Below are 24,759 nucleotides of genomic sequence, written 5' to 3' on the forward strand. Positions count from 1 at the left end.
CTTTTAAGTGTTTGGTATTATTTTTATTCAGTAACCCCACACAAGAAATATGACAAACATTGAAAAGTATAAAGAAATTTACTTTTCTAGAAGTAGTATCTACTCTGCTTAGCCTCAGTGTGGTGGGGAATCCTGCAGTACAGTGATAGTAGAATTATATAGTAATTATATTGTCTTGGTACTTGAGAAACTAATTTGAATACTTCCTGAAGGGTATTTCCAACTTCTTTGGAGTTGAACTCAATGATCCTTGTGGGTCTCTTCCAGTTTGGGATATTCTATGATTCAATGATTCTAGAACAATAAATTTTTCACCCTGCATTATATCTCTTCAGATCAAACCCTGCTGAGGTATCAGAAATAAAGGAGAGTGGTAGATGTTTGCTTTTTTCCACCTCACACTAGCATTTATGTTTCTCTTTTAAGACATTGAATCACACACAAAAAACTGTATTGGGAGAAACCTGTAGAGGTTTCCACAGAGTGTCTCTGGCAAGGAGAGCAACACCAAATTCAGTCTGACAACTTGCTAGAGTTAGCAAGCTTGCAGCCCCTTCAGACCATCTACTCTGGTACTTAGCTGTCCTAGCAGTTAGAAATGCTTTCCTGAAATTAGGGGTCTACGCTATAGATGCCCACATACCCACTAAAGTCCTCTTATCTCAGCAGAAACTTAGTCAATACAGTCAGCTTCTGTTGATCTTAAAATCTGTACCATGTGATGAGTAGAATCATTCTCTAGAATCCATTTTCAAAAAGGGAGGTCAGACTCCTACATCACATATAGAGATATCTGTGCATCAAAACACTTGAAGTTGATTCTACATCAGAGCATCATTCATTTGGCCATACCTGAGACACACACCTGAGGCTTACAGCCATAACATGGGAAGTATGGAGACCTGCATCCTTGCAGGGTAGCTGGAGGTCAGGTGGGATTTCCTAGAATACTCCAAATTGCACAAATACTCAGTTAGCTAAATCCCAAACCCTGCGTCTACATATAATCACTCGAGTTTAAAACCACTGTAGAGTCTTGGAGAACATTCACAGGCTGTCTTTTAGGAGCAACTCTTCGTTTATTAACGTTTATCATGACTCCCCTTGATGAAACAGGGAACACAATGTTACAGAATTGTTTTCAATCTTTATTTTGAAGATATACAAATGTTCCTGTTGGGTTTCATGTAGTCTTCCCAACCAAAGCACATCTCTGTGCATGGATCCAAACACCCCATTGCACTTCTTTTGGCAAGAGTATAAACATTATTCTATTTATCATATATATGGAAACATAGCTTATGTGTTCCAGTAAAGTGATTTTTTTAATATCAGTCAAAAACTGTTGAAGCACTTTAGCTCTCAGTTTTTCTAACGGCACAAGATTGTTTCAGACAGAACTGCTAATTATCTCATGGCAGCCCTCCTGGATTTATGATGCCCGTTATTCCTAGATAAGATCAGTTTTTCGCATTTTCTTTTATATGTTATTGATACTTATTTTGACTAAATGTATTTTATTATTTATTGTAAGAGAACTGTTCTTGATTATAGTGTAGTGCAATATTATGTTACTGTTATCTTATTTCATGTTATTGCTCCAGTTTATCAAGAACTTGCACATATCTATTTCATATATATTGTATATATATGAAATGTAATTCCACCTTTTATCTGAAGAGTATTTCCTTATTTATTAAAAACACTATGAAATTGCCCAAATCAGAATGCTCAGGAAAAAAAAAAAAGGATGGTAACATTAGTTAAACTCATTTCATCACTCCCTAATTATGAAACAGTTATGCATCATTTTTACTAATCAGAGGATATTATACAGCATGAGTCAGAGTGTCACTGATTTACAATTTAGCTATATAAACAGAGCTGAGAAACGTGTTCAACAGGTCAAGACTTTGCAGCTTAGCTGAAGCAGAGAACCTTTGACAAGAATGAAGAAGGTCCATTCTCTTCTCCTGTTGCTGTGTGTGGCTGTCTCCTCTGCTTTTCCTGCGGCTCATGAAAAAGAAGATGAAGGAAAAAATATAAATCTCGTGGAGGTAAATATTTTCTACTGCATTTCTAAATAAAACAGAAAGTAGTCTGAGAAATAACTAGAATTCTTTTCAAAGACTATGACTTGAAATTAAAAACATTTCATTTTGCAAAGGCTTCAAGAGAAAGCTTTTCCTATTAATATGAAATTTTTGTGAGAATTTTCTTGAAATTACTTACCTACAAGTTATCTAAAAATTGCATAACTTCACTTTTGATGTTGTCAGTAAGATGTTAAAAATGATACAGAAGGATAAGTTCTAGTCGCAAGGCTGCATGGCTGTGCAGAAATAGTCAAAATCAGGAACAAGTTGTATTTCAGAATGTGCTTTGAAAACTATGACATGATCAGCCTCAGTAACATAGGGAAAGAAACTTGCTGGAATCATGCATGTATTTCAATATTTGTTTGAACTGATCTTTTGTGGAATACTTTTTAAAAAATCTTCAGGAAATGCAACAATTATATAGATATAACACTAGCTATTGGAGAAAAAATTGTTGAAATTTTGTAGGAATATTTGATTTTCTCAAGTCTCATTTCATAGCTAAAAATAAACGACATTATTTGCCAAGCGCTGACTAGCTCTCTTCACTGACTTTGTCAGGAGTCCTGTGTCTGGAGTTTCACTGCCAGTTTCTATTTCCTTGAATGAGACATGTGAAGTTATAAGCTTCCTTAAAAGCTTTGCTGCTAAAATAACAAGTTATAATAAATCAATGTGGAATTAATTATTAATAGCAAGTATTAGATTTTAAATACATGTTCTCCATATAGTTAATCAGTGAAACAACAACTTTAGGTAACTATGAAAGCTATAAATCATATCTACCTTTTCACACTGATTCTTGGAAAAAATAGACTGCTTTAGCCCTTGGTAGACACAAGGGTTCATGACAGAATAGTTCAAGATAAATTAGGAAATGTAAATGTGACCAAAGACAATACTGATATGTCATAATACTCTTCTTTTTAAAAATTCTTGTTCAGACTTATCTACAGAATTTCTACAACCTCCAAAAAGATCATCGGCCTCATCTAAGGCAGGGGGGTCAAAATCATCTTGCTGAAAAGCTCAAGGAAATGCAGGAATTCTTTGGACTACAAGTGACTGGGAAACCTGATCATGACACTCTGGAGATGATGAAGAAACCCAGATGTGGTGTTCCTGATGTAGAGCAATATGTGTTCACACCAGGGAATCCAAAATGGAAGAAAAATAATCTGACATACAGGTAACATTTCCTAATCTGGTTCAAATAATGTAAATCTAGCCTGTCAATTTCAGGGGCCTGAAGTAAAGTACATTATGATGTATCCAGAATGATGAACTGATTTCTGGAAAGAAACAGGCACTCTAGAAGGCATTATCTAAAGTTAAGTCATTACTGATTTGTTCTTATGAAAGATATATTTAACATATCTTACTTCTGTACAAATGAATATTTTTCAATTGAAACTCTATTTTTTAGCAGTATGTAATGTGTTCATTTTCCTTTGAAGGATTGTGAATTACACCAGCAAGATGAGACGAACTGATGTAGATGAAGCAATCCAAAAAGCTCTGAATGTCTGGAGCAGTGTGACACCATTGACGTTTCAAAAAATTGAGGACAACATTGCAGATATAATGATCTCATTTGCTTATAGAGGTAAAACTGATATCTTTACATACTAAAAAGGCATCTGAAATCATAGAAATAATTTGGGATAAAAAATGATTTTGTACTCTTCGTTCTAGATCACAAGGACAACTCTCCTTTTGATGGCCCTAATGGGCTGCTGGCTCATGCTTTTCAACCAGGAGAAGGTATTGGTGGAGATGTGCATCTTGATGAGGAGGAAACCTGGACAAAAGATGGAACAGGTAAAGACCAAATCCATTTATGCAGTTTTACCCTGTACGATTTTTGCTCATGTGATACTTAGCTCATAAGCCCAACTGCAGGTAAAAAGTGAGTAAGAGTGGCACAGCTTGTCCTTTTAATCTTTTTAAAATTTTTTTATTTGTTGCCAGTGATTCATTTGTAGGAATCTTTCTTCACCTAGCACTTCAATGTTTCAAACTAGTGATTTCAAATATCATCAGAACACATGTTGTTGTGAAATATTGTTCTGTTGGATCACTGAACTTTCAAAATCATTGGAATGATTCTTGATCCTGAGCAGTTCATGCAATAGCAGGAAAAAAAGGGATTGCATTTAAGATATAAGGATACTGGAGAAAGGATAAGATCATAATTAAAATGTCCAACGATCTTCAAACACTCATGTAGATGAGTGTTACAAATTTATTTATTTTTTTATAGATGAGTGCTACAAAACTTTTTGAGTTATAGTGTGGGTAGAATTACTTATAGCCTCTCTTGTTGCTGTAGCATATTTGGTAAGTTGAATAAAACTTTTTTTCCATTGTAAATACCATGGTAAATACTGCAGTAAATACCCAAACATATTTTATCAGTTTCCTATGATTTTTATCCTACAGGCTACAACTTGTTCATTGTTGTTGCCCATGAGCTTGGCCATTCACTGGGTCTGTCTCATTCAAATGATCCTGGAGCACTGATGTATCCAACTTATGCCTACACAGACCCCAAAGAATTTCTTCTTCCTCAGGATGACATTGATGGCATTCAAGCCATATATGGTAAGAAACAGATATTTTTTGTTCAATATTTCTATTTGGAGGCAGGCTAACAATGATAAGAATATATTTAAAATATGTTTATTTCACTGACACGAAAAGTCTGTGTTCTAAACAATGGATAACAAAAGAAGGAAAAACCTGGAGGCTACCTTCAACTGAAGACCTTCTCTGGAAAAAAGTCTTGGAAAAGATGAACTCAACTTATTTAACAAGACTAAAAGTTTGAGTTGTACAACAGTCATTTAGTTTACAACAATATGCCCTTTCATTTTCTTTTCTTTCTTTTTTCATTTTCTTTAAAGAAGTTCCTTGACAACCCTGGACACCTTCTGAACACTGTTTTTATTCTATATTTCTCTAAATACAAACTGAAAGATTTTTTTTCTTTCCTTTAGGACAGTCTAATGATGCTGTGCAGCCTACAGGGCCCACAACTCCACAAGTCTGTGACCCTAATTTGACATTTGATGCCATTACCACTTTGCGTGGAGAAATGATGTTCTTTAAGGGCAGGTAATACCAATAAGCACATATATCATCTCTTAAAAGTATCCAGTAGCTTTAAAAGATCTGTAATCAGTGAGGGAAAACTATTGTTTTGAAACATAGTACAAAGAGAAAGAGTAAAAAAATGTTATGTACATATATACCCAAGAAAGAGTCCTTAACTTATTAATATCAAGAGACGTAATTGACAAGAGCAGTGAAGGAGACCAAGACCAGTAGTCTTTTTTTCCAACTATTCTGCCATTGTGGCCATTGCTGTGGTAGACTTGGCTCTGAACTAGATTCAACTAATAGCAAAGCAATGTTATTCATATATTCCTTCACAATCTGCTCATGTGTCCCACACTGTAAGCCTTCTGCTACACACCAATACAAGAGCAGAGCCAGGACTGAAAGTACCAGTATGTCAAAAGACATACTAGGTGTTCACTGACACCAACTCTCAGCCTTCCTGCCCTACAGAGAAATAGAAGGGCTTATATTTACCTTGCCTGATTTTTGGTACTAACTGAGGTGCTAAAGTTCAGATTGCAGTCACTCTAGACTTCCTTTACATTCATTGGAGAGGGATACATATGCAGACGGTGATTTTGACATTAGACAGAAGATATCACTAAGTGGAGGTACTCGTCTCTCTGCTGTTATACTCCAGGGCCTATAATCATTGTATGACATCTGTGAAGAGTGGAACTATTTTAACCTATAAATTTTGTTCAAACCAGATATATGCTGCGCAAACATCCTGAGAGGTCAGAGACAGAGCTCAATTTTATCTCACTGTTCTGGCCAAATTTGCCATCAGGAATTCAAGCTGCTTATGAGAACATTGAAAGGGATGAAGTTTTACTCTTTAAAGGTAATGGCATCTGAAATTCTTTACTTTTTCTGACCAGTTCCTCCCATAACCTTTGCAAATTATGCAATTTCAAAAGTTAAAGTGGCTCTTTAACAAAGGTCAGTGAAACAGGGTCTCTTACAAAGCTCCAAATTATTGAACTGGTGCATGATAGAGTTATAATTCTGGAAAGGATCTCCAGAGGTCACAATCCTAAAAAAACATGCTCTGCTTCATTTAGTGCTCTGAAAAAGAAGACATGAAATTAGCTTCCCTTCTTCAGATTTAGTTCTCTTCAGATAACAGCATTTCACTTATGCAGAAGGACTTTTGCTAAGTTTTAACAAGTAATTCAATTCGTAAATAGAGGAATTTGCACATCACTGTTATTCTTCTCTCTATTACCATGGAATGTATTGTTACAAGACGGTCTAATTGGACTTTTACCAAAAAAAAGTCTGAAGTCTAGTTTAAAACAAAGCAAGATAATTATTTATTAGACTAGTAAAAGAAAAAAATCGGAAAGATACTTCAAAATGTATTTCAAAATGTATTTTTTAGAAATTATATTACAAAAGCCCATTTAGATGCTTCCCATCTAAAATACAATTAAGTGTTTACTAATAGCAAAACCAAATGAAACATGCTTATATTTTTCAGAGGATAAATACTGGGTTATCAGAGGATATGACATTGCATATGGCTATCCAAAACCCATCTATCGTTTGGGATTCCCAAAGACTGTTAAAAGAGTTAATGCAGCTTACAGTGATGAGACCACAGGAAAAACATATTTCTTTGTAGCTGACAGATACTGGAGGTAAGATTTAATATTTATCTACCAGAAAGTATATTTTGACTTGTCTCTGAAAATTGATATAATTAATATAAATTAAGCAACGAAGTTCATGTCAGGTATACTCTGGACATTCAAGCAGGTTTGTCTGAAAGCTTAAAGAATTAAAGCATTTGCTAAGAAATGCCAACACTTCTAAAGTTTTTTTGCCATTCATTAAATTCCTGTTATCGCAACATAATTACTTGCTACCAGATGAAACATCTGTCTATTGAAACAGCTATTTTATAGTAAATTATTCACTTTTTATGCACAACAGTGTTGCTTTTCTGTGTAATGTTGTGATAGTGTACATTTTTCTGTCACATTTCAAGCAAAATGAACTATACATTAAAAGTGTTGCAACTGAATTTTCTTTTGAACAATCAAGCTGTAGATCATCAACATTTGTACAGTTGGTGTTATTTGTAATTTAACTGTAGCTCATGATAAATTTCAGAGAGTAATTTTGTTTAAGAAATACGTGATTGATAGTAATACAAACGTGTTTCAGGTCAGTGCTACAGTTCTTCTATTCCCCTCCTTTATGCTATGATTTTAGACTAAACTGGATATCCAGTGGCCAGACAAAGAATCACATTTTAGATGCAATGATGGCCAAGCTGCTAGCTCAGCCTGAAAATCATTAGTATATTCCTGGGCTTCATTCCCAGGAACCTTGAAAGCTTTGTTACAAACGCCTCTGAAGGCAGGGTTTTCAAACCAAAAGACACTCATTGGAACCTTATTACATAACAGGAGAAAACCAAAATCTAATTTAGTTTATTCTTATGAGACTTCACTCTAAGAGCAGAGTTGCATATATGTATGAATTTGCTTTGAACTTTTAAAATATTATCTGCTTCACTACTAATGGTAATTACGGCTTTTTTGTGTGTTAAGATACGATGAAAACAAAAAATCCATGGATCATGGTTATCCCAGGAAGATAATCTATGACTTTGGAAAAATTGGCAGAGTTGATGCAGCTTTCCAGAAGGATGGTAAGTAAAATATATCTTAAAACTGAGTTTATTTGAATATCTAGCCTTCTATAGACAGAAGCATTTATTTTCAAAAACCTGTTATTAGCCTTGAAACAAAGCAATTGAGATGGAAATGAAAAATAGCAACTATGCATGGAGTATTTTTTGCTGATTTTGTCCTGCAGGATACTAAAAAGAAGTCATCTATGAAATATAATTGGTTTTAATTTTATTTCCAGGCTATGTCTACTTCTTCCACAAAACAACTCAGTTCCAGTTTGATCCTCGTGCCAAACGGATTGTCAGTCAAATGAAGAGCATTAGCTGGTTTAATTGCTAATTGCAATGTTTGGGTTTTTTTTCCATATGCACACAGTGTATTTTTATGTGTCTATTTTATATGTATATTTTTTATGTGCTGAATTTTTCAGCATTTCATGACTAACAGGTCAGAATGGATTTCTGCCTAGATTCCATAGAAGTATAGTTTTAATAATTATTAATTGTAATACAAATGTATTTATATAACTTACTACACTTCTACCTGCTGCATTAAATATTCCTAATAAATTATGTTTGTCATATCTTTTTGTCCTTGCTTCTGTATTTGTACTAATTTTCAAGAGCAAACTCTAGTTTCAACACTAAAAAAAAGTACTCTGGCAGGAAAAGGCAGATATTTTCCCAAGCCAGGCAGAGGAGCAACTAACAGGCTCTGAGCTCCATTCCCCCACACAAGCTCTGGTGCCAGTATTATGAGTAATTAGGACAGCTGGGACTCCTTAATGTCAGTCCATAAATCCCACTTCCACTTTTTGATCTCTTGTCTTCCTCACTTTCCACTCTTATCCCTTCCTCCAGAGCACAGGTCTTTGCAAACACAGGCATTTTTTTCCCCTAATGCTTTTAGGTATAAGAACTGAATTTAAGACTGGAAAACGTAATATTGTATAGGAGATTGCTGAAACCTCTACCCTGATCTGACAGGTAGCCACATTATACACGGGGTGGCTAAACCTCCTCATTCGAGGCTCTTTCAAGTGCTTACTATTTCAGTAGCTGCTAAATCCCTCCTAATTTCACTGGATTGAAGAAGCTCAATTTAAAAATTAGAATCTTTGGCTAAACAAGAAGTTCATTATAAATACAGCTTTACATCCAACTTTACCACAGTTTTCTTCAAATACCCTCAATTAAAATGGATTTTAAAGGGTTATTCACTTTCTTTCTTTTTGTAGCTCAGCTGATAACATTAGAAGCCATAGGGCTGTAACAAAGCACATTTTCTCATGCTTCATATGCACTAGGCAACACACTTCAGAGGAGGGTTTGGGGTTACTTCATTGGAAGTAATAGCATTCTGAGAAAAGATCACATAATCTTATAAATTTTTTCATTACTTATCTGTCTGTATTGGAAGTCCATTAAATTACATCCTTTTTATATAAAGAACAGGCTTGGTAATTCTCACCTCCATTAAATTCAAGAGTAAAAATTAGTCTAAATAGTGTTTAAAGATAAGAAACTGTGTAACTGAAAATGGAGATTAGGTTTTGTAAGGAATATCATATATTAAAAAGCAAATTAAATTTCAGTAAATCAGAAACTTTAATTAAGTTCATTTATATGACTATTGTTCTCACAGAGTCATTCAGATACCGGTTATTTAATTCAAAACATTAGTGGAAGTCCTATTTAATTTTTTTCTTGTGTAAGCTAGTGCTATTGAACAATTAATCCAACAATTGTTTCAAAAGTACATAAAACTAAATCGATTATTTTGCTTTAATAGAGATCGTCTCCAGGTGTATCGGCAGAAGGTTAGAGGGAAATATAATACTTCTTTCTAGACCAAGACTAAATTAAAAATTGGAAAATTGGGTTACATATTCCCTTCAGATGTGAACAGCTCCTCAGAGTTACAGCAGAACCAGTAATACTCCTCTAGAAGAAAAAAATTAGGGGTACTTATGGAACAGAGAAAATGTTAAATGTGAGACAAAGGGTAAGAAGTTGGTTATGTTTTAAAGGAAAGATAGAGAGAAAAGATAATTTACAACCCATGGAAGATGAAGAGTTTAAAAAGAGAAGAAAGCTTATTTTTAGCCCATGCCTTTTGGCTTCCTGTAAAGTTCTGATTTTTAGTTGCTAGTTGCATTCTTGGGAGCTTGTCTTGAGGATTTCCTCTGCAGGAAGATGAAAAGCTCAAAATGAAGGGATTTTTCTACAGCAAATTTCCCCGAACCTTGCATGAATACATTTTTTCATTTCATGCATAAGTGTAGCAATTATTCCATTCCAGCCACTCAGGAGGATGGCTGGTGCCAGCAGCTCTTGCCTCCCTGCAGGCGCAAGCACTGCTTGCAGTAACTGCCTCTGAGTGTCATTACCTGCTAAGTCCATGCAGTCACCTCCTACTTTCTTACTCCCTTTTAATAAGGTCAGTGCTCCTATTTGTTAATTACCGTATTAAGGTGGAGTACCGTACTTCTCCCCAGTGTGTGTCATTGCTTTTTTGTATGTAGCCCCCACCACTATTAAACAGGACAGGTCTACCCAGGAAGGAATTATTGTCTAAATGCGTATCTAGAGATGCTGTAGGGTATCCATGATGACACTACAAGTATGAAACAGGATTTCTTGGAGACCAGAATTCCCCCAGGATCTATAGGGCCTACTCTATCTCTAGGAACCTGTGTTTGAGTGGCTGAATCCTGCCCTCACAGGCTGCAGTCTTTGCTGAGGATTTGCTAAGGATCACCAACATTATTTGAATCATCTGCTATTGACCATGCTTTTCACCCAAGCTGATTAGCTTTGTTGATTAGCTTTGTTGCCTCTTTGGTGGGATCAGTAAGACAAGAGATAATGGGCTTAAACTAAAAGAGGTAGGTATAGATTATATATAAGGAAGAAATTCTTCACTATGAGTACTGTAAGATGCAGGAACCAGTTTCCAGAGAAGCTGTGGATGCACCATCCCTGGAGGTGTTGAAGGTCAGGATAGGGCTTTGTGAAACCTGGTCTAGTAGGGGGTGTTCGTGCCCATGGCAAGATGTGGGAGGGTGGAACTAGATGATCATCAAGGTCTCTTCCAACCCAAACCATTCTATTATTCTCAAAAAGAGCCTGAAATGTAGTGGCTCAACACAGCTGCTTGAGCAAGTATGTAATTCCATTAAGGTGCCTGAAGGTTTCCACCTGGCTTCTCACTTGGCCTCCCACTGTCAGTCTAGAAGCTATGTGTCCCATCCAGGTGCTGGATCACAACCACTAGGCCTGTGTCTCAGGTTCAGTAGACTGTCTCAGAAGCACAACACAATACTGTTCAGGCAGCTGAACTGCAGCCCAAGTGTTTTCATGTGATCTCAGGCATAGGCTCTCATGGTAGCCAAAGGTTTAGGTCAAGACATTTGGTGAGCTCCTGACAGCTGTACAGATCGCCCTATGTTTACACCCTACATGTGGTCAGAATAAATGCCATTTGACCATACTGGTTAGATTTCTGTTGATATCACGCAAGCCTAGACAGTTAACTCACATATAGACACCAATAGCGTGAACACTTCAGAGAGCTGAATCCCTGATGCTATCATGCTAAGATGACCATGCTGCAGAAGTATTGAAGACTGCTATAGCTCTTTGTAGTGTCACTCTGATGTGGTGCGGAAAGACAGTGACTTCCTGAGTTAAAACTTGGGTCACCTTACTGCAATTTGGACAAAACCTATTCTAAGACTACAAAGGAAGTCACGAGGTAGATCAGCATCCTTTAACTCTTACCGATGCTAAAGATAAGCATGAAACCACAACCAGAAGCTGCTCTACAGCTACTTCTTTTCTCAGACCTCAAGGCTCACTACAGACGTATTTGTGAAACATTGTCTGTGAGAAACTCCACTTAGGCCTCCCTCCCATGAGCAGTGGGAACTGGCTGCTGTGTTGTGCAAGCAGTCAAGCAGCAAAAACCTTACACAAGCTTTGAGTAATGTAGGACTCCATCAGCTGGAACACAAGTTTCTTCTAAGCAAAAAGTAATGTAGCTTGAGCTGTTAGCTGAAACTAGAAACATACTCTAAATCGGTTGTTTAAGTTTCTCTACACTCAGTAAGGACAACAAGAGAGTACCTATAGAGACAGTCCATCCTATCCTAAGATAGCTGGTTGAGTTGGTTTCCAAAGAGACATATTTCTCCACTTTCTACACACAAATGCTCAACTAATAAATGTATAAAGTTAGGTGGAACTAGTCTTAACCTAGCTGCTTTCATTGTCTTTGTCCTTCCACTGCTATACAGGAGACAGCTGTGGAGAATTGATGGCCAACAAAAAGGATACCAGCTTCTCTCAATTCATATCAAATCTCCTCACAGTGTTGCCTTGACTTTTTACAAAATTAAATTCAAATCCAACAAAACACTTTTTCCAAAAGGATACTCTCATGCTATTAAGAATTATGCATGGTGCAAAAACCACTGAACAGGGGTTTGCATTTTTTAACCTCCACTATGTATATAATCAGAGGGTAATGCCTTCTAGGTTTAAAGCCATTGAGACAACCAAACATTTCAGTTTTAAAATGAAAGCAGAGATCAAAAAAGACATTCTCAGTTTCTGGATAAATGCATGTATCATTTATTGTATCAGTTCAGTCATACTCCCCATCTCAGAAAATTTGTTGTCCTAGTTTGTACCTCAGTAAGAAAACTGAATGGGATCCAGGTCTCTTGGGTCTCTTACCTTATCACAAGAAAATGACTGAAATGACAAATTAAGGGAGGTGAGTTTTTTGTTATTATAACTGAGAAATGCCATTAACAAGAAAGTTTAGCAAACAAGGGTGTGTTGTGAAATTTGGGATAGAAAATTTGTCATTAACGCCTCCAGCTGGAGAAAAGTTGGCTGCAAGTGACAGCAATAAACCAACAACATGGAAACAAGGATTTCCTTTAAAAGCCACAGTCCAACATAAGGGTATTTCTTACAGCTCTTTCATAAATTTTGAGCACATACTGTCAGAGCTCCTCAGAGGTGCTGAACACCTTCAACTCCCATTACTGTCCGTGAAAGAGGAAGATGCTTGGCCAGCACAGGGTGAAATCCTATAATTTGTCAGAGTTTTGCGACTTGAAACTTCCTTTATTCTGCATTACTTAAGACAGGAAATAATCATATCCCCTGCGGTTATTGTGGTTAAACTGAAGTAGTCTTTCTTGATGAAAAGGAAGATAGATAAACAGATAGATGGATGAATAGATAAACAGATCGTAGAATCATAGAATTGCTCAGGTTGGAAAGGACCTTCGAGATCATCAAGTCCAACCACAACCTAACCATACTACTCTAACTCTAACAACCCACCACTAAATCATGTCCCTGAGCACCACATCCAAACGGTTTTTAAACACATTCAGGGAAGGTGACTCAACCACCTCCCTGGGGAGCCTGTTCCAGTGCTTAACAACCCTTTCTGTAATGAAGTTTTTCCTGATATCCAACCTAAACCTCCCCTGGCACAACTTGAGGCCATTTCCCCTTGTCCTGTCACCTGTCACCAGTGAGAAGAGACCAACCCCGCTCTCCCTGTGGAAGGAAGTGCAGGAAGTGTCGATCTGCCTGGGGGTAGAGAGGCCCTACAGAGAGATCTGGACAGGCTGGATCTCTGGGCTGAAGCTAACAGGATGAGGTTCAACAAGACCAAGTGCCGGGTCCTGCACTTTGGCCACAACAACCCCAGGCAACGCTACAGGCTTGGGGCAGAGTGGCTCGAAAGTTGTATGGAGGAAACAGACCTGGGGGTATTAGTCGATGCTCGGCTGAGCATGAGCCAGAAGTGTGCCCAGGTGGCCAAGAAGGCCAATGGCATCCTGGCTTGTATCAGAAATAGTGTTGCCAGTAGGAGTAGGGAAGTCATTGTCCCTCTGTACTCAGCCCTAGTGAGGCCCCACCTCGAGTACTGTGTCCAGTTTTGGGCCCCTCACTGCAAAAAAGACATTGAGTCCCTGGAGCGTGTTCAGAGGAGGGTGATGAAGCTGGTGAGGGGTCTGGAGCACAGGCCTTATGAGGAGCGGCTGAGGGAGCTGGGATTGTTCAGTCTGGAGAAGAGGAGGCTCAGGGGAGACCTCATCGCTCTCTATAACTACCTGAAGGGAGGTTGTAGTGAGCTGGGGGTCAGCCTCTTCTCTCTTGTAACTAGTGACAGGACGAGGGGGAATGGCTTCAAGTTGCACCAGGGGAGATTTAGGCTGGACATTAGGAAATAATGCTTTTCTGAAAGAGTGGTCAGGCACTGGAATGGGCTGCCCAGGGAGGTGGTGGAGTCACCGTCCCTGGAGGTGTTCAAGAAACGTTTAGATATAGCGTTGGGAGACATAGTTTAGTGGGGTTGTTGGTGGTAGGTGGATGGTTGGACGAGGTGATCTTGTAGGTCTTTTCCAACCTAGCTCATTCTATGATTCTATGATTCTATGATTCCCTGCAATCACCTTTCAGGTATTTGAAGAGAGCAATGAGGTCTCCCCTCAGTCTCCTCTTCCCCATATTCTCCAAGCCCTTCACAAGCCTTGCTGCCCTTCGTTGGACCTGCTCCAGCGCCTCAATGTCCTTTCTGTACTGAGGCGCCCAAAACTGAACACAGTACTCAAGGTGGGGCCTCACCAATGCCGAGTACAGGGGCAGGGTTACTTCCCTAGTCCTGCTCACCACACCATTCCTGATACAAGCCAGGATGCCATTGGCCTTCTTGGCCACCTGGGCACACTGCTGGCTCATATTCAGCCACTGTCCATCAGATGATTGATGAGTGGATAGAAAGATAAATAGATGACTGATAGATGAATAGAAAGGAAGGAAGGAAGAAAGGAATGAAGGAAGGAACAGAGGGAAGGAAGGAACGGAGGGAAGGAAGGAAGGAAGGATGAAAAGTATAAGATCATTCACATTCTTTAGGCTGGACTTATGGGAAAAAAATTTTTGCTTATCTACATCCTGGGTTTTACCACTATAAATTAAGCATATAGCCTTTTTAAAGAGTGGCAGGGAAGAGATGGTTAGTGAGTTGAACTTTTCTTCCTATTTCTAAAACAACCATTCTCACACAATTCAAAAAGAAAATTTTGTACCTCTACATGGCAGTAATTTATTCCAAAGCTTTAATTTTTTGGCTGGGATTCATATCTGGTGTATGACTCCCATTCTCCAGACTGAGAGTGGATAAGAGTCCCTCTACATTTGGAGGCCCCATTTCACACAGCTGGGCTGGGACAGCCATTGTCTGCCATTGTATGTGGCACAAAATTGCTCAGGTTCTCTAAAATTCACTGTAAAATATCTAAAATTGAATGTCAGCGTAGAAGTGGCAGCCAGGCAACTTAGAATTATTCAGACACTAACTGAATTCAGATGTCTGTGAAATTGGATGGCTTTAGTTAAGTGTTATTGTGTCAGCCAGCAGAGCGTTATAGGACGTCTGGACATAATCAGAGCACGGCAAATTCTGAGTCAGTTTACAGCTGACTCTACAATTCACTCTATAACGGTACAGTTGCAATCTGAGAAATGATGCACACTAGGCAGAAAGCAGACTGCTCTCGTGTGAAGATGGGAAGGAGTGTAAGAACGAAGAATCTTTTGCTACTTCTTTTAATGTATGCAGCTTTTTCTAATGCTCTTCCTGTCCACCCTGAGAAGGACAACAAAGAAGATACAATGCTTGTAGAGGTAACTATTGTCTCTATCTGACTTTATAGCCTCTCCTCTTAGATTTAATCTGCATGTTCCTGCAGTTTGTTGTCTTTCTGAGACAATGCTGTTACACAGAACTCTGTGGTCCAAACTTTATTTAAGTAGTATAATCAGTAAAAACTGGAGATGTCAAGTAAATAACAATCCTGTTTCTGTTTAGCTATGTTCCTCAGAAAAACATCTGTTTTTCTCTGAAATCAAAGGCAGATGATTCTGCTAGCACCATACACAAATAGTATCAGCCCTAAGGTATTTATTTAAGAAACAGGTCAAAAAATGAAATGTTTTTGCTTTATTTTTTCATTAGGATTACTTAAGTAAATTCTATACCATCGAGATGGACTCAAATCAACGTGGATGGAAAACAAATGCTGAATTTACAGCTGAGCAACTCCAGAAAATGCAAAGATTTTTTGGTTTGAAAGTGACTGGAAAACCAGACACCGAGACATTAGAGATGATGAAGAAACCAAGGTGTGGTGTCCCTGATGTAGGTCTCTACGGTGTTACTCTGCCCGGATGGAAAAAAAACAATCTGACATACAGGTAGTATTTCCATAATTAATTTTCTGTGATTAAATGGTTAATGTGGTTTTGTGGGTATCCACTTTTGATATATTGATGTGTAACTTCCATAGCAACTGTTTCCAGATGGGAAGACAAACATATTTTTCTTTCTCCAGCTGTTAGCCAAGCATGTTCCTGAGAGTAACCTCTAAGAGTCAAGCTGGGCATTTACATTTTATGAGTCAGCTATAGAATTTTGCCTGTCATGTGTCATCCCTAATATGTATTCTGTGAGCCAAATAGAAATATCAATTGCACCCTACACAAACCCCCTGTCTTCAAAATTTGCTGCGACAGCATAGTCACAGAAACCCAAGGAAACAATTTTCCTCATGTTCAAGAGACCACTCCCTGGATAAGGGCCATTTTGAGAAGAACTGTTACCATGTACACAATTATTTTTATGAAAAAGACATACTGGACAGTCATCACATTCCTTAAAATCACTCAGTTCAAGACAAGTTTGGGGAGCTATTGGATTACAGGGTAAATTGCTTCTTATGTATCTCTGTTTATCATCTTAACAATATCTGAGAAATTCTTTATGTAAGCACTAAGTATTATTACTTGAACCCTCGTAACTGCAGAATTGTGAACCACACACCAGATATGAGCAAAGAAGATGTGGATAAAGCAATCCAGAAGGCATTTAAAGTGTGGAGTGCTGTCACCCCACTGATTTTCACTCGTATCCAAGAGGGAATAGCAGATATAATGGTTGCCTTTGGGACAAAAGGTAATACACTGACTAAAAATCGATGGTAAGACTAATTTAAAGATTTTCCTGGAGTTGTGACATAAACTCGAAGTTATTTCAGTATCATACTATAGGACAATATGATAGAACAAGAAGTAATGGCCTTAAGTTACATCAGGAGAGGTTCGGGCTGTTTGTTAGGAAAGACATCTTCTCAGAAAGAGTGGTGAGGCATTGGAATGGGCTGCCCAGGGAGGTGGTAGAGTCACTGTCACTGGAGGTGTTCAAGAAACATGAAGATGCGGCACTGGGGGACATGGTTTAGTGGGCATGGTGGAGATGGGCTGATGCTTGGACTGGATGATCTTAGAGATCTTTTCCAATTTTATCGATTCTACCATTCTATCACTCTACTTAGCTCATGGACATTGCCCTCGTTATTTTGATGGCCCCCTTGGTGTCCTTGCTCATGCCTTCCCACCTGGCAGTGGTTTTGGTGGTGATGTTCACTTTGATGAGGATGAAGATTGGACCACAGGCTCAGATGGTGGGTAACAAAAGGTTTCTGAAATGCTATGCAAATGGTAAACTGCTTTCTGATTTTATTAGTCAAAGGATAAACTGAGACAAAGCACAGCGCTAGCAGTTTGAGGATATTACATGCTGCTGATGTGAAAACCAGCCTGATCTACTCGAGACCATACTACCACAACCCATGCTGAAAGCTGGCTCTGTTTCAGCTCCCAGTGCACATACTGGCTCCAGGCCTGCATTACCACGCACTACTAGTCCTCAACAATAATACTAAATAGGTCCCTCAGTAGTTTGTCATAGTTTTACTCGGAAGTTAATCTAGGATTGGCTGATGTGTGTAAGTGTTCTCCCAGCAATTTCAGCTTTCTGCCACAGCTGGGGATCAGAACACATTGTTTGGACCACCCACTGGCTGAGGTGCAGAGTCAGGAAATGACTACTAATGTGTGCCACCAGGCCTGAAAAAAAAAAAGGAACACTGGGAGTTCAACCTTCTATTTGGGACATGCCTGCTCCCATCAGCACCAAGCTGGCCATACAGCATATGCTGCCTCTGATAGACCGTACATGGGCACATTGACCTCTTTTATTTTACACTCTTTTCTCATCTGATTTTGGAGATGGGAAACAGCAGAGGAGAAGTGCAATAGACTTGATGTCACACTGCAGGAAGTACACAGAACTAACAAACAGGAAAGTGTTGTAAGAGGCCTGCACAAGGAGAGATATGGGCTTATTGTGGCAGAAAGGAGCTGAGGCATGATGGCTGGGCTTGTCACGCTGACAAAATGCATCGTTTCCCCTACACAAGGAATGAATGGGTCAGCCCCAGCTTTGCTGCTATTCCTCAATAGAACAGCTCCAGCAGTGATGTGCTGCAGAACTTGTTGGCGAGCTTGGAAAGCTCGTGAGAAGGAAGGACAGGAAATGTGTGTGGAAACTTGAGGCTTTGTTTGTCTTTTTGAGAAATGGAAATATTGGCTCCAGCCTGCTCTGTCTTGGGCAATCGATGACCAGTCCTCTGCTCTGCCACAGGCTTGTGATCTCCACTGTTATGTTGCTGGCTCCCAGACAGCAGGGCAGATTGTTGTTCTTCCAAAATTCAGAAAGGCATATTTCTTGGAGGAATGCAAGTAATTAAATGCACGTTGAAGGAAGTCCCATTCTTATCTGCTTACTGTGTTAGTATTTCACTGGTAATAAGCATGCATAAGCATAATTTTTTAAAGATATTTTATTTGGCAAGGCTATAAGGAAGCTATATGCTTAAACTCTTAGATAAAAAGGTAAATCATTCAGGTAAAACTGTATTTTTCTTCGTCTACTCACAACATCACCTTTGTTACCCACATGGAGGAGAGTGGCACACAATGACAGTATAGTATCTCAGCTGAGCACAGAGTGCACCCTCTTCTTTCCCTAGAGTGCTGTGAGTTTGACCTGACTCATGATCTAATCTGCTCAAGCTCAGCTGGGAAACCCTGCCAGGACACTCCTCGGGGCTGCACCCACACTCACCTCCAGGCATCCATTCATGCCACACACATACTTTCAGCAGCTAATAGAAAGAACAGCCAGAAAGAGAGCCAAGAGTCACTCCCTTTGAATGGTTGAAGAGCAAAACCTGCCTACATATAAAGTGCATGTGTATATGTACATGGGTATGCATACCCTAGTGATTTTGATATATTATGTGAAAACTATCACAGCAATAGTTGTGTTGTGTTCAGAATGTATTAGTCATTTGTACTCCAAAATTAGACCAATCTCTCTATCCATTTCTTAAGGATTCAATTTGTTCCTGGTTGCTGCTCACGAGGTTGGTCATGCACTGGGTCTCTCCCATTCTAACGACCAGAGGGCCTTGATGTTCCCCAATTACGCATACATCAGCCCCAGTGAATTTCCTCTCTCTCCAGATGACATAAGTGGCATTCAGTCTATTTATGGTAAGTAAAATCCATGGCTTAAAAGAAAAGAACTAAGCAACAGGGAAATAATTTCTTTCACAAAGTTTCAACATAAAATTCTTCTTGTATTCACCTAATATCAAAAATCCATTTCTATAAGAAAAGCTTAATGTTTCTGCAAATTTTATGTTTTCTGAAATGTCTCTCTAGGTGCTCCAACAAAAACCCCAGGTAAAAGGCCTGCTATCCCTACATCACCTAACACCTGTGGCTCCCAGATATCTTTCGATGCCATAACTACACTCCGACGAGAAGTCATATTTCTAAAGGGAAGGTAAAAATTGATATGGCTTTCGTCTCTGTGGAGTTTATGTTTTCATGTTTTCTAGAAAGATTGAATGCTTTGATGGATACCATGACAGTGATTGTGGGATCTGTAATGAAACAGACAGAATTCAGAAATAATAGTATATTGAAACAAAGACTATTAGCAGATAGGAATTATGTTAATATTTTTGCGGGATCCCCTGACAAAGTAGCCTACTTCTTTGTTTCAGGAAATATTTTGATCCTAATAGATTTATTCCCAAATGTATAGACAGTTACAACAAGCAGTGAAGTAAATAATTGCTGCAACCATTTCCTAAGATATGAGTATGTTCTACAATATAGCTGGACCAATAACTCTTTCAGCTTTCTATGCAAGCCTTGTATCTGAGTACACAGAAAAAAGCCAGTTCATTAAACAATACAACAGCAACCTGAATTGTCAGCTCCTTGTAGGTGATATCATAAATCAACCAATACCAATGAGAAGGGTAATTCCAGAAATAAATCAGAACCAAAAAAAGCCTCATATCCCAACCAAGGGAGTTTTCCTTTCTGACACATCAAGCCAGGTAGTGCCACTGACATGAAGGAACTTGTAAGTCACAATGTTGTTCACATTCTTGTGCATATATAGAAACATCTGTGGTTTATTATTTACTACTAAACCTGTTTCATATTTAAATCAGACGCTTATGGCGAGTCTATCCTGATAACTCAGAAGTTGAACTTGAATTAATTTCTGCCTTCTGGCCATCTCTGCCATCTGGTATTCAAGCTGCGTATGAGAACATGAAAGATCAGATCCTGTTTTTCAAAGGTGAAATATGGGATTTTCTTTAAATTTTTCTTGCCTTTAATTTTGAGGGAAAATAGGAGGGAGACCTTATCAACTTAAAAAAAAGAGGGGTTGGGGAGCTTTCCTCAAGTTTTCCTACAATGTACACTGAGGGATTATGTTTTTTTCATTTAGTTTCTCAAAATCTAGAGTACAAGTTCAGAATTATTTCTTTTAATAGGCAACAATTTCTGGGTTATCAGTGGATATAAGGTGCTGCTTGGTTATCCAAAGAACATCAACACGCTGGGCTTCCCTAAAGGTGTTAAGAAAATTGATGCAGCTGTTTGTAACAAAAATACAGGGAAGACAGATTTCTTTGTAGGTGACAAGTACTGGAGGTAAGAAAAACAGACAAATACCTTCTTATGATTGATTCCAATATAATTACGCTATTAAAATCATTTGTGTGATAAAAGAGAAATTAGACCTGTGGATAACTCTGTGTAACTAGGTAACACAAAGACATTAGGAATGTCTGTTTGACTCCTGCAGGGAAAAGAATAAAGCTTTGACTTTTGAGAGCTTAAGAGTGTGCTGAAATAGGCACCAAGATAAGGACTGGTTTTGATGTGTTATACCTGGAAGCTGAAAAAAAACCCCAATGTATAGACTGTTTTTACAAATAAAGTAGACAAAATTATCGCTAGAAAATAAAGAATCGAGAGGTGACCTACTTCAGTAGAAGGCTGTCTGGGATCGCCTGTGCAGAACTTCTCTGATTTCTGAAAAGTCCTAGATTAATTTACCTCTTTTAGAAGGAAACAAATGACAGTTCATTTCCCTTTGTTTGACTGATTAGCATTAGATTTACAGCGTACTTCTTTTAAATCCTACTCACTATCTGTGCGAGTGATTGCCAATTCTTGAACATCAGGCAAATAGAAGTAAAGTCAGCTTTGAGACTCTGATGGATTCCTCCTTTGTGCAAGGGCAACTGCTGCAAAGGCTTCTTCAGACAACCAGGAGTATACGTGGGTCAAATTTACTTTGTTATGATTAATTGTGGGGCTCCTTGGTGACACATACAGTATCAGCTGGATTTGTGGCTGCGTGTGGTTTCCTGTCCTTTGTTTTTGATAGTTTTGGAAAGAATGTTTACAATATCTTGCACTGCTATTTTACTGCCTTGGTCACAAGATAAGAATATAAGAAAACCACAACAGCACGGATTTCCTACCTAGTGACACTCATTCACTCAGTCTCAAGACCCTGTAAAAATTATTTCTTGTATCCAAGGAGAAGCAAAACAAAGGCTTACTTGCTTGGTTTTTTTTTTCCCTCAAATTCCTCAAATTTGTTTCCTCAAATCTTCAAGAATCTTAGTTCCTCCTTTCAGCTCTCAAATTCAGTCTTATAAAAATTGTCCTAGCTTAGTTAGGAACAATTTCATTTTCCTGTCTTCCATCTAAATCTGTCTACTGATAAAGAACTATGTAAAGCATTGTATCAGTGTCCAAGAAGAATTTAAAATTCATGTAATTTGTGCAATTATTGTAGAGACAGTGAATAGCATTCAGAGGCTGCTTCATTCTTTAGAGAACTGATGTCTAAATCCTGGAAAATTCCATGTCTCCGTTTATATGATGTAGGTACGATGAAAACACGCAGTCCATGGAGAAGGGTTATCCTAGGAGGACAGTCAATGACTTTCCAGGAATTAGCTCCAGGATTGACGCTGTTTTCCAACATAAAGGTACAGGAAATTTGGGTACCTGTTTTAGCAAGGGATTGGACTCAATAATCTCTTGAGGTCCCTTCCACCCCCTGTGATTCTGTGAATCTGTGAAATGAGCTTTTAATTAAAATCAGTTTACTTGTAAGGAGTATAAATTCAGGAGTTATTATAGATGTCATCATTTCTGAATTTTGCAAAAGATAGAACTGAACAGATGCTCTCCTGTGTGTACAAAGATGGAGTTCCCCAATTTGTTATAACGAAGCTACTTCTTGTTTGCATAATGTAATGATTTACTTTTTTTTATTTCTAGGATTATTCTACTTCTTCCATGGATCAAGGCAGTTGAAGTTTGACTCTACTGCTAAAAAAGTTCTCAGCGAAATAAAGAGTAACAGCTGGTTTAACTGTTAATACAATTAATCTTTCTTATACACAGCAAATGAAAAGAAAGTCATTCTAGATTTCTCTAAAGTTGTTCATTTATACACTGTTATATGGATGAAGCAGCTGGACTAGTTTCTGTACGTGTCTGCTATATTAATGGACCAGCATGCCAGCTCTAATTGTATCTCTAAAGGCCAGTAAAAAAAAAAAAAAAAAGGTATTTTTTCCCCTGATTAAGTGCAAACTGTCCAACATAATTTATCATTTTATGCTCTGGGACAGAGGGGTCAAATATTTTGGTAATAAATAGTTTTAAGTTTGATGTCAAGTATTTTTGTGTCATCTATTGAAGGCATATTGTCTTTCTAAGGAAGCATGACTTGACTGTGTTGGGACAAATCAGTACCTCCACCTTCTGGAGAAAACATCTCTTTTCAGAGGCAAGCTGGGCAACTAGAGTAACTAGTTTTCAGACAGCTGAAGTTTGTTGAAATGTACAGTGTCTTTGCTAAGCATCTTTTAGTTTTTATGGGATCCCAGACACAAGGATACCCAATTTTTATCTTTTCTGATGCTCTCTTTTTGGTGAGACACACCACTGCTTTATCACTGCAAGTCAATGATTAAGCTGAAGGCACTTGCTTGGACCAACACTACCAGTGGAGTGGCCATGAAGGAGGTGCTAAGCCAGTTACACCCAAATATTTATACCCAGAGGCAAGTTGATTCTTTCATACACTCTGCTTGGTGTGTAACACAATTGTAACCTTAGCTGCAAGAAAAGTTTAATCACTGAGTCATTAAGGAGGTTACTCAGTGCTTCATAATACATGGACAAGTTCCTCCACTTCAAATACATAAACAAACATCATAGCTATTCTGCACTCCCTTCTTTTCTCATGTGTTTCATTGTTTCACAACTTGAAAAACCTTGTCTTCAGGAAAGTTACTTTTTAACATTAAAATACTGTTAAATGTTTTCTGACTGGCAGCTTTGGCATTGTGTTAAACCAACGCAGGGTGCGTGTTCATAGGTCACCTGCAAAAATAAATAAAGCAATGAGTACTGCTTTTCTTGTATTCACAAAGGTCTGAAAAGTCACGCTCAACACAAAAGGGCTTGAGTTTTGCTTAGTGATAATTACACGATCCTCTGATTATCCTCTTCATGCATTGCTTCTTCGGTGGAATAGGAATTGAAACAGGAACATCACAGTACAAGTCCAGTGTGGTTATCCTTTTCCCTCAGTCTCGGTCAGGAGCCTGGCTAACAACGGATTATGTCTCATACCTCATTGTGCCTTCCCACAGCCCTTGAGAGCTGCCAACACCACCTCCCCACCATTCTCTGACACCACCTATAACTCCTCAGAATGTGTATAATTCCTCACCACATTCCCATCCCACATGTACGTTACCAGCTGGTAATGCTGTGTGGTTACCCACGAGCTGATTGGCCAGCTGACCCTACAACCCAAACAAGGAATCAGTTATGTTCCTTTCCTCATCTAGTTACAGGGTTTTTCTCCTCTAACCAGCCGCCATTTTCCACAAAGCCCCTAGGAACTTCAGTGACTCAATTCATTTGGCTGAAGTTGGGCAGCACACTCAACAATTACTGTGGGAGCAGATGGGCACACAAGCAGATACACAGAACAGGATCCCGCATGGTCAGCCTGAAATAATTTTGTCAGTGTTTTCACTGAACATCCTTCTTGCTTTCCACTGCACATTTCCATTTGGTTTTGTAATATTATATTCCCTCTACTGTTGACCAGAGGATTTTGGAAGGGCAAACAAGGCAAGGCAAAAAAGACATATAAAAACAAGGAGGTACCTCGTCCACGCTTGTCTCTCCAGTTGTTTCATATCACAAAAAAAAAAAAAAAAAAAAAAAAAAAAAAAAAAAAAACAATTGTTCTTTTTTTTCTCAGCCAATATGTATTTAATGACATGAGGGCCCTGGGCAGCCTAATCTAGTGGTTGGCAACCCTGCCCATGGCAGGGGCGTTGGAACTTGGTGATCTTTAAGGTCCCTTTCAACATAAACTATTCTATGATTCTATGAGACTGGATTAGGAAGCAAGAAATATATGCATCCTGATGCAATGTGTTGCTGAGACACACAAAAGATAGCATCTGTGATAGGCTACCATGAAGAGTTCCTGCTCATTCCTCTGACTGCAAGAACCTGGATTCCCAGTATTTATAA

At 38.4% G+C, this 24,759-nt stretch overlaps 2 protein-coding genes across 2 annotated transcripts; both read left to right on the forward strand.

The window, feature by feature from the left end:
* Positions 1,889 to 8,450, forward strand: LOC110389878 (interstitial collagenase-like). The gene is made up of 10 exons (XM_021380906.1): positions 1,889 to 2,057; positions 3,044 to 3,288; positions 3,557 to 3,705; positions 3,795 to 3,920; positions 4,542 to 4,703; positions 5,099 to 5,216; positions 5,933 to 6,066; positions 6,706 to 6,865; positions 7,784 to 7,884; positions 8,106 to 8,450. The coding sequence occupies exons 1-10, from the start codon at positions 1,950 to 1,952 to the stop codon at positions 8,204 to 8,206; spliced, it is 1,404 nt and encodes a 467-aa protein (XP_021236581.1). The 5' UTR covers positions 1,889 to 1,949; the 3' UTR covers positions 8,207 to 8,450.
* Positions 15,110 to 22,869, forward strand: LOC110389884 (matrix metalloproteinase-27-like). Its single transcript, XM_021380919.1, has 10 exons — positions 15,110 to 15,585; positions 15,917 to 16,155; positions 16,764 to 16,912; positions 17,292 to 17,420; positions 19,195 to 19,356; positions 19,528 to 19,651; positions 20,334 to 20,464; positions 20,664 to 20,823; positions 22,075 to 22,178; positions 22,474 to 22,869. Exons 1-10 carry the CDS (start codon positions 15,424 to 15,426, stop codon positions 22,572 to 22,574), a joined length of 1,461 nt encoding a protein of 486 aa, XP_021236594.1. The 5' UTR covers positions 15,110 to 15,423; the 3' UTR covers positions 22,575 to 22,869.

This window comes from Numida meleagris, chromosome 1 (genome assembly GCF_002078875.1).
Source record: "Numida meleagris isolate 19003 breed g44 Domestic line chromosome 1, NumMel1.0, whole genome shotgun sequence".
Taxonomy (NCBI): Eukaryota; Metazoa; Chordata; class Aves; order Galliformes; family Numididae; genus Numida; species Numida meleagris.

Excerpts from the sequence above, each read along its gene's own strand:
- LOC110389878 (XM_021380906.1), top strand. The coding sequence starts at position 1,950 with ATGAAGAAGGTCCATTCTCTTCTCCTGTTGCTGTGTGTGGCTGTCTCC. Across the intron at positions 3,706-3,794 it reads GATCTCATTTGCTTATAGAG|ATCACAAGGACAACTCTCCT; the intron begins GTAAAACTGATA and ends TCTTCGTTCTAG. Across the intron at positions 7,885-8,105 it reads TGCAGCTTTCCAGAAGGATG|GCTATGTCTACTTCTTCCAC; the intron begins GTAAGTAAAATA and ends TTTTATTTCCAG.
- LOC110389884 (XM_021380919.1), top strand. The coding sequence starts at position 15,424 with ATGATGCACACTAGGCAGAAAGCAGACTGCTCTCGTGTGAAGATGGGA. Across the intron at positions 16,156-16,763 it reads AAAAACAATCTGACATACAG|AATTGTGAACCACACACCAG; the intron begins GTAGTATTTCCA and ends TCGTAACTGCAG. Across the intron at positions 20,465-20,663 it reads TCAGATCCTGTTTTTCAAAG|GCAACAATTTCTGGGTTATC; the intron begins GTGAAATATGGG and ends TTCTTTTAATAG.